The sequence below is a fragment of the Schistocerca cancellata genome, chromosome 9 (genome assembly GCF_023864275.1).
Source record: "Schistocerca cancellata isolate TAMUIC-IGC-003103 chromosome 9, iqSchCanc2.1, whole genome shotgun sequence".
NCBI lineage: Eukaryota > Metazoa > Arthropoda > Insecta > Orthoptera > Acrididae > Schistocerca > Schistocerca cancellata.
In genome coordinates, this window is record NC_064634.1 from 140,177,633 (window position 1) to 140,193,492 (window position 15,860).

At 43.8% G+C, this 15,860-nt stretch overlaps 1 protein-coding gene across 1 annotated transcript in view; it reads left to right on the plus strand.

Annotated features, from left to right (window-relative positions):
- The first annotated feature begins 236 nt into the window (after positions 1–236).
- LOC126101234 (protein lethal(3)malignant blood neoplasm 1) overlaps positions 237–15,860 on the plus strand; it is a 151,964-nt gene continuing 136,340 nt past the window's right edge. The window contains exon 1 of the mRNA XM_049911923.1: positions 237–322. Within this exon, the coding sequence (XP_049767880.1) occupies positions 237–322 (86 nt within the window). The remainder of the gene's footprint in view (positions 323–15,860) is intronic.

Consider the following 15,860-nt stretch of genomic DNA (forward strand, 5'->3'; position numbering starts at 1 on the left):
TTCTCCTATCCTTTACAGCAGCAACATCAACAAATACAGATGATGATGTCACTCCTACCACATAAACAGTCATATGTGTCTGGCTGCCGGACGTGCAGTGTCCACTGAGGCGCGGTATTCTAGACGCTGCCGCAGAACAGAGAAGCACTCGCACCGTAACCTACGAGTACGCATCTTCCATTGTTTCCTGACTGGACGGTCACGGTGCCAAGGCAGAGAAAGGTCACTGCGTGAGGATGGGGGAAGCTTGCGCCGAAGAAGGAGGAGCATCTCCGGAGCGTCCCGACGCCGGGCTACTCCGGAGGCGGCGGCCGCGTCTGTGGTGAGTGGCGTGGGGGTGGGGGGCGTTTAAAGGCGGCAAGAGGCGCCCTGCCCCCGCAGTGGCGGTTCTCCGGTGTCTGTCACAGCGCAGCGCACCGCGCTACGTCACGTCGACTCACCACTCGCGGACCGTTTCTCCAGTCCGCCGACAGCCCGTAGCCACTGCGCGCGGGGACTCCAGCAATGGCTCTCACGCAGGTATGGGCACTTTCACAGCCGCTCCTATGCAGTTCCGTCATGCGGTGATACGCCAGACGACACACAGACTCCCTGACTCATCCGTGCCGAACTGCAAACATTTTTCTATCGCAGTGCTAACCGTAGACCATTTATAACTCTCGGAGGTAGGGCTGCAGCACTGTCAGACAGTTCGCAAACGATGCTGCTGGCTAACAGTATGCACATGTACACTGTTATTATTCAATTCACACTTTCGTGTTTGAACGACGGTTTCACTCTCGAATAGCCCATAGGAAAAGCGAACACCTAAATCTGTACGTACGAAATATGATTTCTCTTATTTGATCACGATACTCATTTCCCCCACTTAGGTGGCAATTTAAAAAATATTTTCGCACCCGGAGGAGAAAGTTTGTGATTGAAATTTCGTGTAAGTACCTCAACCTAACGAAGAACACCCCTGTTTTAATGACTGCCACCACAGTTTCCTTAGCGTATCTATGACACTTTCGTGAGAAGACGTAATGCGTTGTCCTTTGAAGTTTTTCTCATTTCGCCGTCAATCGTATGAGACAAGGATCCCACACCTCACAGTAATGCTCCACAAATTGACAAATTAGCGTACCGTAGGAAGTCTCCTTAGTAGATTTCTTTCATCTTCTACGTTCTGTCAATAAAACGCACTCTTTGTTTGCCTTCCGAACAACATTTTTTTTCATCTGCAAACAACATTTTCTATTGCACATCTGCAAACAAACCCTAAATCGGTTATATAGACTATGAACAGTAGATGACCTCTAACGCTTGCTTCTGGAACTCCAGGTGTTACTTCGGCATCAGTATACGGGTTTCCGTCAATTACTGCAAACTATGACTTCCCTGACAGGAAATCGCGACTCCTGTCGCAGACCAAAGACGATATCTCCTATCCAAGTAAAGTCATTGGACAATTGTAACGAACTGTTGGTAATGTGGCCGTTTTTCACTTTCGGCCGTTACGGACCATCGTCAAACATTTTCAGCTTAGTTACGGCATCATACACAGTCTTTGCTACCGCATATAGTTGCCGCAACATTATAACAGTATTTTAATGCTGGAGCAGCTGTACAAGTCGAGGAAGTGCGTGTAACGCTATAAGGATAATACTGTCAGTTAGGAGCGATGGGCCTCGAACTGACAAGTTCAACCTAAGAGGGCTGTTCACGTTTGAAATTACATAGAATTAGCTATGAACTCTGAGTTTAGTTTTGACGAAAGTCCTGTATGATGATGTTGCCTCACAACAAGGAGTTCTGTACTGTAATAGGGCCTAGCTATGAATGAAAATATCAGTGCTATGTGTTCTTCGTAAACAGTATTATTGACAGTGACTGGTTGCCGTTTTTATCTTACGGTAAAAACTGACTTGTATTTTAATGTATTCATTGTCTCACCACGCAAATTTTTGGCTAAACAGGATTATGGTTCAAATGGCTCTGAGCACTATGGGACTTAACTGCTGTGGTCATCAGTCCCCTAGACCTTAGAACTACTTAAACCTAACTAACATAAGGACATCACACACGTCCATGCCCGAGGCAGGATTCGAAACCGCGACCGTAGCGGTCGCGCGGGTCCAGACTGTAGCGCCTAGAAGCGCTCGGCCACTCCGGCCGGCAACAGGATTATGCTGAAAACATTTAAAGATGACTCACAATAGTAGTAATCGGCAACTGCCTACATCAAATCACAACTGCAGCTGCAGTAAACGATCAGTTATAAGTTTCCAGCAGGTTCCGAATATATATGCAGACATTATGTCTGTCCTTAAAACGAAGAAAGACCTGACCAAAATTTCTGCTTGGTGTAACGAATGACACGTTTCTTTAAATGTGAATATGTAGTACATAATGCCAGACCAGAGGGAAACAACCTGATAGTATCCATTTAAAAGATTAATTTTGAGCACCTGGGGTACATTACGACGTTAAAGTATTGACGGATGACCCTAAGTAACGAGGCCAAAAGTGAAAGTACGTAGTCTCTGTAGTACATTTGTTCGAAGGTTCAATGAAGGTACAATGCAACAATATCAGAAATGGCATACAAAAAGCTAATGCAACCAGTTGTTGATCATTGTTCCAGAATTTGAGGTGAAAACCAATTCAAATATGCCAGAATGAGATTTTCACTCTGCAGCGGAGTGTGCGCTGATATGAAAATTCCTGGCAGATTAAAACTGTTTTAATCTGCCAGGAAGTTTCAATTCAAATATGGTTTAGACAAGATATCTTTATTGTGCGAAAATTGGCAATCGTCTCTAAACATTAAAATCGTGAAGTCATACACACGAGTGCTAAAATGAATCCGTTAATTTCGGTTACGTGACAAATCACATGCATCTAAAGGCTGTCAATCCAGCGAGTTATAAGGAACTATCAAAAAGTGTCCACTCGAGGACGTTGTTGCAGTTATGTACAACGTAGAGCGACTCCGATGCTGGTAAACAAGCACCTACATTTAGGCAAGAGATTAGTGTCGAATTCGTATCTTTCCGACGTGCGGAAACGTGAACAATGGAGACGTTATTATCAGATGTGTGCTGTTATTCTTTTCTTGGCTGCCGACGGAGAAACACCGAAAGACATCCATCAGAGATAGAAGAATGTGTATGGGCCAGCATGTCTACGGAAACCACCGTTATTGAATGGTGCGCGACAAGGGACGCACTGCTTCATGATAACACACGTCGCCACATCTCAAATGTCGTAGCACAGAAGTTATGCGAAGGGTGCACAGTTACGAACAATTTATACTGGAACGATCGTATGGAAAATTTTGCGGGGAAGTCGGACCAAAGACTGAGTTTTAATGGCAGGTCTTCTAAACAGACTGCCTACACTAGTCTTGTCCGTCCTCTTCTGGAGTACTGACGTTCGGTATGGGATCCTTACCAGATAGGATTGACGCAGGATATCGAAAAAGTTGAAAGAAGGGCAGCTCGTTTTGTATTATCGCGAAATATGAGATATAATACCACAGATATAACACGCGAGTTTGGGTGGAAATCATTTAAACAAAGGTGTTTTCGTTGCGGCAAGATCTTCTTACGAAATTTCAATCACCAATGTCCTCCTTCGTATGCGAAAATATTTTGCTGAGTCAACCTAAACAGGGAGAAATAATCATCGTAATAAAATAAGAAACCAGAGCATACACAGGGAGATTTAAATGTTCGTTTTCCCAACCGCTTTTCGGGAGTAGAACGGCACAGAAATGGTCCGAAGATAGTTTGATGAACCCTCTGCTAGGCAGTCTTACGTGAACTATAGAGTATTCGTGTAGATGTGGAGGTAGATGTGTGAAGTGGCATATCAGTTGATGTCGATCGAAATCAGAGACGTGCAACTAGGATCGCAACAGATCAGTATAATTCCATAAAACAGGGCAAAAGTATTGTCCGGGAAACTTAAACAGGGATCTTTCGATAAAACCTCCGTAGTTTTCGCAAAACTCTGTTGCGTAAATGCAGAGAAGCTATATGCATTCAAGAAGACCGTGCAACCATTCTGACGTGACGATCGCATGCTTTGCATAGGAATCTCGAGGATAAGGTAAGAGAAAATAAGACGCTTACAGAGGCATGTCACTCAATTTGCTCTCACTCAATGCGCGACTGGAATAGGACAAAATATCGGTAATCTATGAACAGAACGCAGCCTCCGCCACACGTTGTGTAGGGGCCAGCGGAATAAATATGTGGAAGAAGATTGGAAACTGGGTCATGAATTAAGCACGGCGACGAGTAAACGAAATTAAAACGCGGGAGTCGTTTACGGAAACCAACTATTAAAGTCATTTCCTTATATCTTATACGGCTGAGTTTCAATAAGTAACGCAGCATGTTTTTTTATCTCTGGCAAATACGACTGAACAACGCCGATTTTGTTGTGGGACATCGTGGAATATGCCCCCTTCAGCCCCTACAGTTTCATGAAGTTCCGATAGGTGGCGGCGCTATACGTAACCTTCAAAATGGCGTCTATAACGGATGTGCGTTCCAAGCAAGTTGCTGAAACTGAGTTTCCTTGGAGGAGAACCAGAGCATCGCAGATATTCGTAAGGATCTGCAGAATGTCTTCGACGACCTGGAAGTGAACAAAAGCATGGTGAGTCGTTGGGCGAGGCGTCTTTCATCGTCGTAACAAGGTAGCGCAAACCTTTCCATTCTCCCACGTGCTGGCCGTCCACACACAGCTGTTGGAACGTGCGGACACTCTCATTCGAGGTGATCGATGAATCACAGTCAAACATCTCGCTGCTCAACTGGACGTCTCCGATGGTAGCGCTATCAAACTCATCCACCAGCTAGGGTATTCAAAGCAGTTTGCCTGTTTCGTTCCTCGCCCCCTATTAGAAAACCATAAAGAACAACGAAGCACCATCTATGCAGGATGTCTTGTGCATTATGAGACTGATAGTCATAATTTTTGGCGAACATCGTCTTAGGCGATGAAACATCTGTTCAACACTTCGAACTGAAAAGAAAATCCCTGGAACGGCACCACACCACCTCTCGTCCGAAAAAAAGTTTAAATCCGCACACCCAGCCGGTAAGTTCATGGCGATGGTCTTCTGGGACACTGAAGTGGTAACTCTGTTTGATGTCCTCCCTCATGGTGCAACGATTATCTTTGAAGTGTATTGTGCTACCCTCAGTAAATTGGAGGAACGACTTCAGCGTATGTGGCTCAATCTGATGTTAGGCACCAGTGGGAAAGTACTCTCCGTGATATGTGGATATCATACGTTTTGTGTGCTTCATGTCTGGGAATATTTAGCACACTATTTAATAGATTACCCATGTAATGATAGTCCGCAGCTCGTGGTCTCACGGTAGCGTTCTCGCTTCCCGGGTTCGATTCCCGGCGGGGTCAGAGATTTTCACCTGTCTCGAGAAGACTGGGTGTTGTGGTGTCGTTTTCATCATCATCATCCATCACCATTACGGTCGGAGAAAGACAATGGCAAACCACCTGCACTAGGACGTTGCCTAGTACAGCAGTGCGGGTCTCCCGCATCGTCCCTTACGCTCTGTTATGGAGTATGGGACTTCATCATCATCATGTAATGATAACCTGTAACATAAAATTGCTATTGCTATTTCATCGTACAGAAGTGTTAGAATGGAACAATGTGTTTGACATTTGTTTGTATCCTGGAAGCGATTGGGCTTTGCATATCACTTCTCTTTACCAGTACTATCAACCAAACACCCTGTAAAGGGTACAAATTTGCACGAGGAAGTGACAATCACCCTGTGTGACTTACGAACTGGCTGAATGATTGAAGATGGTGGATTTAAATCACCTTCCTGTGGTCCATCGCCGTGGCCATGAGGTTCTAGGCGCTTCAGTCCGGAACCGCGCGGCTGCTACGGTCGCAGGATCGAATCCTGCCTCGGGCATGGATGTGTGCGATACCTTAGGTTAGTTATGTTTAAGTAGTTGTAAGTCTAGGGGACTGATGACCACAGATGTTAAGTCCCATAGTGCTCAGAGCCATTTGAACCATTTTTTGTGATCCAAATTTAAGTTGTTATACGCGTCTTATCATCTGTTAAAACAGCTGTTCTTTTGCAGGAAATGGAAGTAGTATCTGAAGTACTCCCTGCCACACGCCGCAAGAGAGTTTTCAGACTAGGGTACAGATATAGATATAGAGAGAAAAATAGGGTATTTAATCTCCGGTTAATAATTAAAAACATATTCTGCGCGGCAAAACTACATAACCATGCAGCCTTTTGCTATGCTTTCAATGAACACCTGTAAATCTTAGCGTGGCTGGTTAGTCAAGATTGTTCATAGGAAAAGATTAGGTGTGCATCTGGAAAGGACCATGCTTGTTACTAATGTGTTATGATTATAAAATTAACAATTTTTCTGTACTTTGTATGTGTTTGTGGTACACATTCTTTGCCTCTGGCTGATGCATCTGTTTGTTACGCACTGATATGACAAGCAGAGGCAAGAATCATTCTGAAACACTTTTTTTATAGTACTGGATAAAAAAGAAACTAATCCACGAATTATTTGTGAGTTTGTAGGGAAACCCAGACGATTTATGTCGGTATCGAGTGGGATCTGTGGTGTTCCTGACGTTTCTTCGGCGGATTCTCTCACATGGAAAAATCTAATTCCATGTTTATCCAGTGTAGAAGATTGTTTGACGTTTTGTCGCAAATATGGAGTACTACTGGACTAGGAAAGGAGGGACTGTATAGACTGTGATGGTGTGCGAAGTGTGTAAAACATCGTAAGAGGAGTTTAGATGCTGAAATAACGTTACAATTTTATTGCAGACAGTGCGGAAAACGAACGAGTATGAGGAAGAATACATGGTTCGGCTCTTCCAAACTATCCACCCAGACCAGCGTAATTCTTCTATCTTGCTGCATTCGAGACTACAACTTGCAAGCAACAGCATCGGAAACTGACTTATCTGTTAATACCGTGTGCGACTATTTCAGATTTTGCAGAGAAGTGTGTTATGTGATAGCGACGAACGACAGGGTACTGATTGGTACACCGAGTAAAGTTGTTGAAGTGGACGAATCTCACATAGCAAGAAGGGAGAACCAGAGGGGACGTCCTTCAAAGAGTGAAATCGATCATGTTTGGGAATTCGGTGGAACAGAACGAGAGTCCCGAAAGTGTTTCATTGTCAGAGTATTGTCCAGAGACAAGGTCATTTTTGTGCGTCTGATACAGCATTTCATACTGCCTGGTAGTAAAGTCATCACAGACGGGTTTCAGTCCTACAAGACACTCAGAGCAGAAGGATTCGACCACTATTGCAAGTATTTTTGTAACGCTCTTCTTTTGTCGTCGCTGTAGTGAACACCGTAAACATACTCATAACGCCCGCCCGCACGTTAGATATGTATCGTTTGGACCCCATGACTTCGATAGGCAATCATTCTTGGAAATTACCACATTATTCATCTACTTGTAACACTCTTTCGTTACTGAGCGAGCTGACGCAGTGGTTAGCACACTGGACTCGCATTTAGGAGGTCGACGGTTCAAACCCGCGTCCGGCCATCCTGAATTAGATTTTCATTGATTTCTCTAAATAGCTTCTGGAAAATGCCGGGATGGTTCCTTCGAAAGTGCACGGTCGATTCCCTTCCCCATCCTTGCATAACCCGATGGGACCGATGACCTCGTTGTTTCACCCACTGCCCCAAATCAACCAACCAACACCTTCGTTGTCAAAATGTGTGACGTATATAGGATCTGGAATGAGGATCCAGTTTATTTTTTGTCCTCACCTTTCGGAAATATTTTTTGAGCTCTGTCGAAATGTTGGGTATACTTATGAATCTCTCATAAGCTTACAAAAGGTGTTATCGAAACATTATCTTCAAGCTTGAAGTCTTTCTGATAATTTGAAGCGCCCCCTTAGGAAAATTATACATGACTGTGCTTAAACTGACACACAATATTTTTAGCGCAACGCAATCTGACTTTCAGAAATCCCTACAAAAGAATGGCCCTGACTAACATTAACCTATACCTTTCACAAATCACTTACCTCACCAAAAATCTTCGTTACTCGAACTACTGCAATACAGCTAAATAAAAGATTCAAACTACGGAAGGCACTAACTACTGATAGTGATAGTTAGCAAATGAAAGATTTTAATAGAGAACAAACAATGTATTTACCTTAATATCATCTAAAGTCATAATATATGTAGCAGTTCATGACATCCAGTCTTACAAATTTCAAAACTCCGCCATTTCCTTCCACACATCCACCACTGCTGGCGGCTCACCTCTAACTTCGCAACGCTACGCGCTGTTCACGTCCAGCTGCCCAACACTACAATGGCAGACAACAATGCAAACTAGCCACAGACTGCACACAGCTAAGCCAGTGATTTTTAATACAAAGAGCGCTACGTGGCGGCGGCGTTACCAATATAAGAACCTAAACAGCCTACTTACATAGCCCCATGCTCCCCACAAAAAATTTTACAAATTGTTTTGGGCAGTGGCCAATAATGATTTGATAAAATTTTTCATAATTACAATAACAAAGATATCAAATGCACACATTTATTGATACAATGTTGATCAAAAGCTAAAATTTTCTCACAGTCCATAAAGATAGTCCTGATCATTCATCATAATAGTAATTACAGTTTTTTTTCACAAAGTCTCATTAGTAAAAGAAATTGCACACAGAAGTAGTGGATTTCCATGCACTCTTGAAGAAGTAGTGTTGTCCTTCCAACGGAAAGACAGTGCTGATTCTTGACATGCAGACAGGTAATGGGCCACAACAGAGCAAACCCACCGTAGTGTCAGTCGAAGTTGATGAATATTGGTAGGTAGGTCATCACAGAGTAGACCCACTGTAGTCCTGGTAGAGATTGTGGTATTGGTGGGCCACCAGAGGTGCAGACCCACTGCGGTTCTTGTAGAAATAATGGTATTGGTGGGCCATCAAAGATGCAGACCCACTGTAGTCCATGTAACGTCCCCTTAGGAAAATTATACATGACTGTGCTTAAACTGACACACAATATTTTTAGCGCAACGCAATCTGACTTTCAGAAATCCCTACAAAAGAATGGCCCTGACTGACATTAACCTATACCTTTCACAAATCACTTACCTCACCAAAAATCTTCGTTACTCGAACTACTGCAATACAGCGAGCGCCACTACTGCCAGCTAAATAAAAGATTCAAACTACGGAAGGCACTAACTACTGATAGGGATAGTTAGCAAATGAAAGATTTTAATAGAGAACAAACAATGTATTTACCTTAATATCATCAAAAGTCATAATATATGTAGCAGTTCATGACATCCAGCTGGCGGCTCACCTCCAACTGCGCAACGCTACGCGCTGTTCACGTCCAGCTGCCCAGCACTACAATGGCAGACAACAATGCAAACTAGCCACAGACTGCACACAGCACAGCCAGTGATTTTCATACAGAGAGCGCTACGTGGCGGCGGCGTTACCAATATAAGAACCTAAACAGCCTACTTACAAATTTTATTGCCTTATGCATAACTTATTCATCCCTAGAAGATCATTTTATATATAAATTGTCTTGGCTTAGTTCTTCTAGCATCAATGCTGATCTCCATCAGATTCCAGTAGAAGGGATGAGAGACCGACTAATGTGACTATCGAGTCGATGCGTGTTGGCGCTGGCAGCGTTGTGGCAGTGAAAGTGTGAAAACGGTTGCCGAATCAACAGGCGCTAATTAGAAGAGGCACCTCGCACGTGCTTTCGAATGGACGCTTTTAAAACGACGGCCAGTGTAAACAAACTGACCGTTTCTCCCCTCTGATCTTCACCTGACACAACCGAAATTACGACAGAGGAGACACTAGTAGGACATATTTAGCTACAACCAGCGCTTTTCAAACATTACATGTGTAAACGAACGTCGAATTAAAGCCTGCTCTCAACGCAGTTTTTTGCTTTCACAATAAAATCAATGACAGTTTTCCTCAAACAAAATTCATCAAAACGGAGTAGTAAGAACAATTATCGTTGTGATATTGACGACAGCTATGGGAAGGTTTTCCGCATCTTGACAATGGAAGTCACGATCTAGAAATCAGTGAGGCACATGGTAGCGGGAAATAGTACCACATGTGACACTGACATATACACAAGCATCCGTGAAGTTCCACTGCTGCCAAAATGAACTCTTAGTCTTTGTTTAAGATCAGTGAATCCTCCGCGCCCAGTTCTTCAAGGAATCGAGCTCCCACGTACATAACGCCTTCAAATATCAAGTTACTTTACAAATAACTTAATGTGTTACATGTTTTACGTTAAACATGTAAGTGAGGTACGTTAAGAAAAAGGTTTGGAATAAACTTTATGACCTCGCTGTCTGGTCTCCTCCCCCAAGCAACCCAACCAACCCAATAAACTTTAAAGTTTGTTGGTCGTCGCTAATCGCTGTCATTATCAAACACGGGATGGGTATATTCTGGATAATTTTGGCACCATTTTAAGCAAAAATTTTTCATGCATGTGCATTTCTACGACCTTGTATCTCCTGAATTATGTGGCATACAATGACATAATTTTGCAGATGCATCCAGTGCATACCGTCAGCAAAATGTGTCGCGAATACAGATAGTAGTATATCAGTAATAAACTGAAACATTATGCCTGATGAAATCCTACTACTTGAATAGCGAAAATATAGCAGAGAGATAAACTTTTTCCCGTTCATTATTTTGTGGCGGGTGTCAACGAGAAAAAGTTTCGTAAAAGTTTGAACGTCCGTGTTAATTTGTCAATTCCATGTCTCAATCTTTTACATTTCTTTATCCTGTTGCACTCAGCCGTTTGCGGCGGAGGGAAACGTTGGAAAAGCAAAGTGACAATCGGGAGAAAAATATTACCATTAGGAAAGCCACGCATTTCAAAGCTGTTATCCGTAATTGCAGTGTCTCAATCCGTCCTCGTAGGTAAACGGCTGGTTCCAGACGAGACATACTTCAACTCTGGCAACGTGTTCCATCGGTGCGTTCTCCACTTACAAGGGATGCGTGGAATAATTACACGCTGTATTTTCAATCATCACGTTGGGATTAGCAGCGACCTTCCACGCATCTGGCACGCCGTCAAGAAGTGCGCTCGGCAAAAACGTTCTTGCACTGCAGTCACGTCCGTTGTCCTGGCAGGAGATCTCGGTACATCTGCAATCGAAAGCTGCCCGTCTCCGGTTCACTCTTCGCGACCTTCCAAGAACGGCGACTGCAACACCTGCGATACGTCAACGACGTCCTGTAGCAGTAGAAGAAAGGCTGCTTTCAGCACATGGTGGTCTAAATATGCGCTTCTCGGAAAGTGTGATTTACTCTCGCTTTAGTTTGTTCTATTTATGACTGCAGGATCAAGACTCAGTAATCGCTTGTGCGAAATCTGAAATGCCTGTGCGCCTGATCACACATTTGATTCTCAGCATCGTGAGCCGTTAGTGTGTGAGTTTGTGGAACGTACTGAAGTTCTGAAGAATGCTCCCTTTTAATTGCTTACTGAAGTCAGTTGACATATACCAGCACCGTACTGATCTCCGAAATTTTGTTAAAACTTAGTAATTTAGGGGCGAGTTGGCCATTAATATTGCTACACCAAGAAGAAATGTAGATGATAAATGGGTATTCATTGGACAAATATATTATACTAGAACTGACATGTGATTACATTTTCATGCAATTTGGGTGCACAGATCCTGAGAAATCAGTACCCAGAACAACCACCTCTGGCCGTAATAACGGCCTTGATACGCCTGGGCATTGAGTCAAACAGAGCTTGGATGGCGTGTACAGGTACAGCTGCCCATGCAGCTTCAACACGATACCACAGTTCATCAATAATAGTGACTGGCGTATTGTGACGAACCAGTTGCACGGCCACCATTGACCAGACGTTTTCAATTGGTGAGAGATCTTGAGAATGTGCTGCCCAGGGCAGCAGTCGAACATTTTCTGTAAGCAGAAAGGCCAGTAAAGGACCTGCAACATGCGCTCGTGCATTATCCTGCTGAAATGTAGGGTTTCGCAGGGATCGAATGAAGGGTAGAGCCACGGGTCGTAACACATCTGAAATGTAATGTCCAATGTTCAAAGTGCCGTCAATGCGAACAAGAGGTGACCCAGACGTGTAACCAATGGCACCCCATACCATCACGCCGGGTGATACTCCAGTATGGCGATGACGAATACACGCTTCCAATGTGCGTTCACCGCGATCTCGCCAAACACGGATGCGACCATCATGATGCTGTAAATAGAACCTGGATTCATCCGAAAAAATGACATTCGTGCACCCTGGTTCGTACACCATCGCAAGCTGTGATGCAGCGTGAAGAGTAACCGCAGTCATGGTCTCCGAGCTGATAGTCCATGCGGCTGCAAACGTCGTCGAACTGTTCGTGGAGATGGTTGTTGTCTTGCAAACGTCCCCATCTGTTAACTCAGGGATCGAGACGTGGCTGCACGATCCGTTACAGCCATGCGGATAAGATGCCTGTCATCTCGACTGCTAGCGATACGAGGCCGTTGGGATCGAGCACGGCGTTCCTTATTACCCTCCTGAACACACCGATTCCATATTCTGCTAACACTCATTGGATCTCGAGCAACGCGAGCAGCAGTGTCGCGATATGATAAACCGCAATTGCGATAGGCTACAATCTGACCTTTATCAAAGTCGGAAACGTGATGGTACGCATTTCTCCTCGTTACATGAGGCATCTATCTACATAAATTATCATTTGGATAGGGAGGATAGCAATGTGTGGCTGTTTGTTAATGGTGCTGTGGTGTACGGGAAAGTGTCGTCGATGAGTGATTGTAGGAGGATACAAGATGACTTGGACAGGATTTGTGATTAGTGTAAAGAATGGCAGCTAACTCTAAATATAGAAGAATCTAAATTAATGCAGATGAATAGAAAAAAGAATCCTGTAATGTTTGAATACTCCATTAGTAGTGTGGCGCTTGACACAGTCACGTCGATGAAATATTTGGGCATAACATTGCAGAGCGATATGAAGTGGGACAAGCATGTAATGGCAGTTGTGGGGAAGGCGGATAGTCGTCTTCGGGTCATTGGTAGAATTTTTCGAAGATGTGGTTCATCTGTAAAGGAGACCGCTTATAAAACACTAATACAACCTATTCTTGAGTACTGCTCGGGCGTTTGGGAACCCTATCAGGTCGGATTGAGGGAGGACATAGAAGTAATTCAGATGCGGGATGCTAGATTTGTTACTGGTAGGTTTGATCATCACGCGAGTGTTACGGAAATGCTTCAGGAACTCGGGTGGGAGTCTCTAAAGGAAAGGAAGCGCTCTTTTCGTTAATCGCTACTGAGGAAATTTAGAGAAACAGCATCTGAGGCTGACTGTAGTACAATTTACTGCCGCTAACTTACAATTCGCGCAAAGACCACGAAGATAAGATAAGAGAGATTAGGGCTCGCACAGAAGCATATAGGCAGTCATTTTTCCCTCGTTCTGTTTGGGACTGGAACAGGGAGAAAAGATGCTAGTTGTGGTATGAGGTACCTGCGGTGTCACAGCCAGACACCACACTTGCTAGGTAGTAGCCTTTAAATCGGCCGCGGTCCGTTAGTATACGTCGGACCCGCGTGTCGCCACTATCATTGATTGTAGACCAAGCGCCGCCACACGGCAGGTCTAGAGAGACTTCCTAGCACTCGCCCCAGTGGTACAACCGACTTTGCTAGCGATGGTTCACTGACAAAATACGCTCTCAATTGCCGAGACGATAGTTGCCATAGCCTTCAGCTACGTCATTTGCTACGATCTAGCAAGGCGCCATTACCAGTTACTATTGAGATTGTGAATAATGTACCCTCAAGAGCGACGTTCACCATTTATGGATTAAAGTTAAGTATTCCACCAGCTACGTCAGTTTTTTCTAAGTCTAATTTCCTTGTCCTGTTCAAGACCTCACGCCAGCCTGCGTGAGCTAAAACGCGTGCCTTTCGGCTTCCTCTCAAAACCGGTGTTGGCTCTCCTGCCGAGTACCCTCCACCACACATCGTATGGTGGATTGCGGAGTATGTATGTAGATGTAGATGTAGAACACAACAACGTTTCACCAGGAAACGCCGGTCAACTGCTGTTTGTGTATGAGAAATCGGTTGGAGACTTTCCTCATGTCAGCACGTTATAGATGTCGCCACCAGCGCCAACCTTGTGTGAATGCTCTGAAAAACTAATCATTTGCATATCACAGCATCTTCTTCGTGTTGGTTAAAGTTCGCGTCTGTAGCACGTCATCTTCGTGGTACAGCAATTTTAATGGCCGGTAGTGTTAAAATTATGCCATTCCATTTATCACAAGAATTGAAAAGTAATTTTAGATAGGCTTTGCTGAACTATCTCTCTGGAACTGTATTGATGAGAACTGACAGTAATGTGTGAGAAAAGTAACGGGGCTCTGGTGAGTTAATGTAGTCCATCGAAGAGGACGAACAGTAACAAGGTCCTAGACAGTTTGAAACAAACGGCAGGCGGTATTAATCCACATCACCGACTGGTGCTCTGCCTCCGTGTTGGCTTAGAAGACAAATGTCTCGCCAACGTTCACAGTTCTGTCCAGTCAAGAGAAGAAGCCATCAGTTGTGTTTTTAAATGATCAGAAAGGAGTTTTCGAACTCAGTGAGCACAGAAAGAACATTTGGTAACATAACTGTTGCGTCACGATTTCACGTAGCTGGTAACGTTAAACGCTAGCTTTCACGTTAGTTTCGTCTACTTTCTAAACCTGTAGACGAACAGTCACGTCTTTCATGATCATTAAAGTTCGTTCTTCCGCGCTGTTAATAGTCAACACCTTCACTCAACTCATTTACATTTTACACATACTGAATGTGATTTATTGCCGCTGAACTTGGACTTACAGAACGGATTTCACATTTCCCAGCAACTTCAGTTGGAAAGCACATTTTGAACGTTTACCTTAGACAAACAAGAAGCAATTGGTTGCTCGCTATTGCACCTGTTAGCACTCTACACGCTAGCCCGAGTCAGTGTAGCGACTGTTGCTACATTTTGTAGCAGTTCGGTGCTCAGTGACATGTTATATGCTCCGTGCAACTTGCATCTACGTGCCGCTAATTGGAACAATTAAACAAATAACATTTTTAAATGTTTTCGAACTTGCGCTCGAACACGAAAGAGCTCAGAAAGTTATAAAAGGAATAAGTAGAAACAAAAATAAGAACAACAGTTAGACAGACACCAGGACAGTAAGCCTTCCCTTCTTTGGTAGCATCTCATAGAAAATTGATAGTGTATTGAGACAATATCTGTAATAACTGCTTTCTCCTCCCGCAAATAAATATCTAATAGACTGTCACACAATATTAAATCTAACAAAGACAAATTCTACAAATCAGACGTTTACAAGCGAAATGAACACCAAGCACACCATTTGAGGGACACTAGACTAAGTTTCCGAACCAGATTTTAAAAACATAAAAATGCATTCAGGAATAGCATGCCTAATAAATCTGGCATAGCTACTCCCATTAACGACACATGACATGCTTTTGACAACATGGGAAACCCATATATATATTGTAAAAATGTGTTTGTTTGTGTGTGTGTGTGAGTGAGTGTGAGAGAGAGAGATAGAGCGAGAGAGAGAGAGAGAGAGAGAGAGGAGAGAGAGAGTGTGTGTGAGCGCGCGTGCGTGCCCCACATCTCCTTCTAAACCACTGGACCGATTACAACACACACGTCCCTTACCGTCAGACTACTATCGCTATGGAGATAAGAACCACCTACCT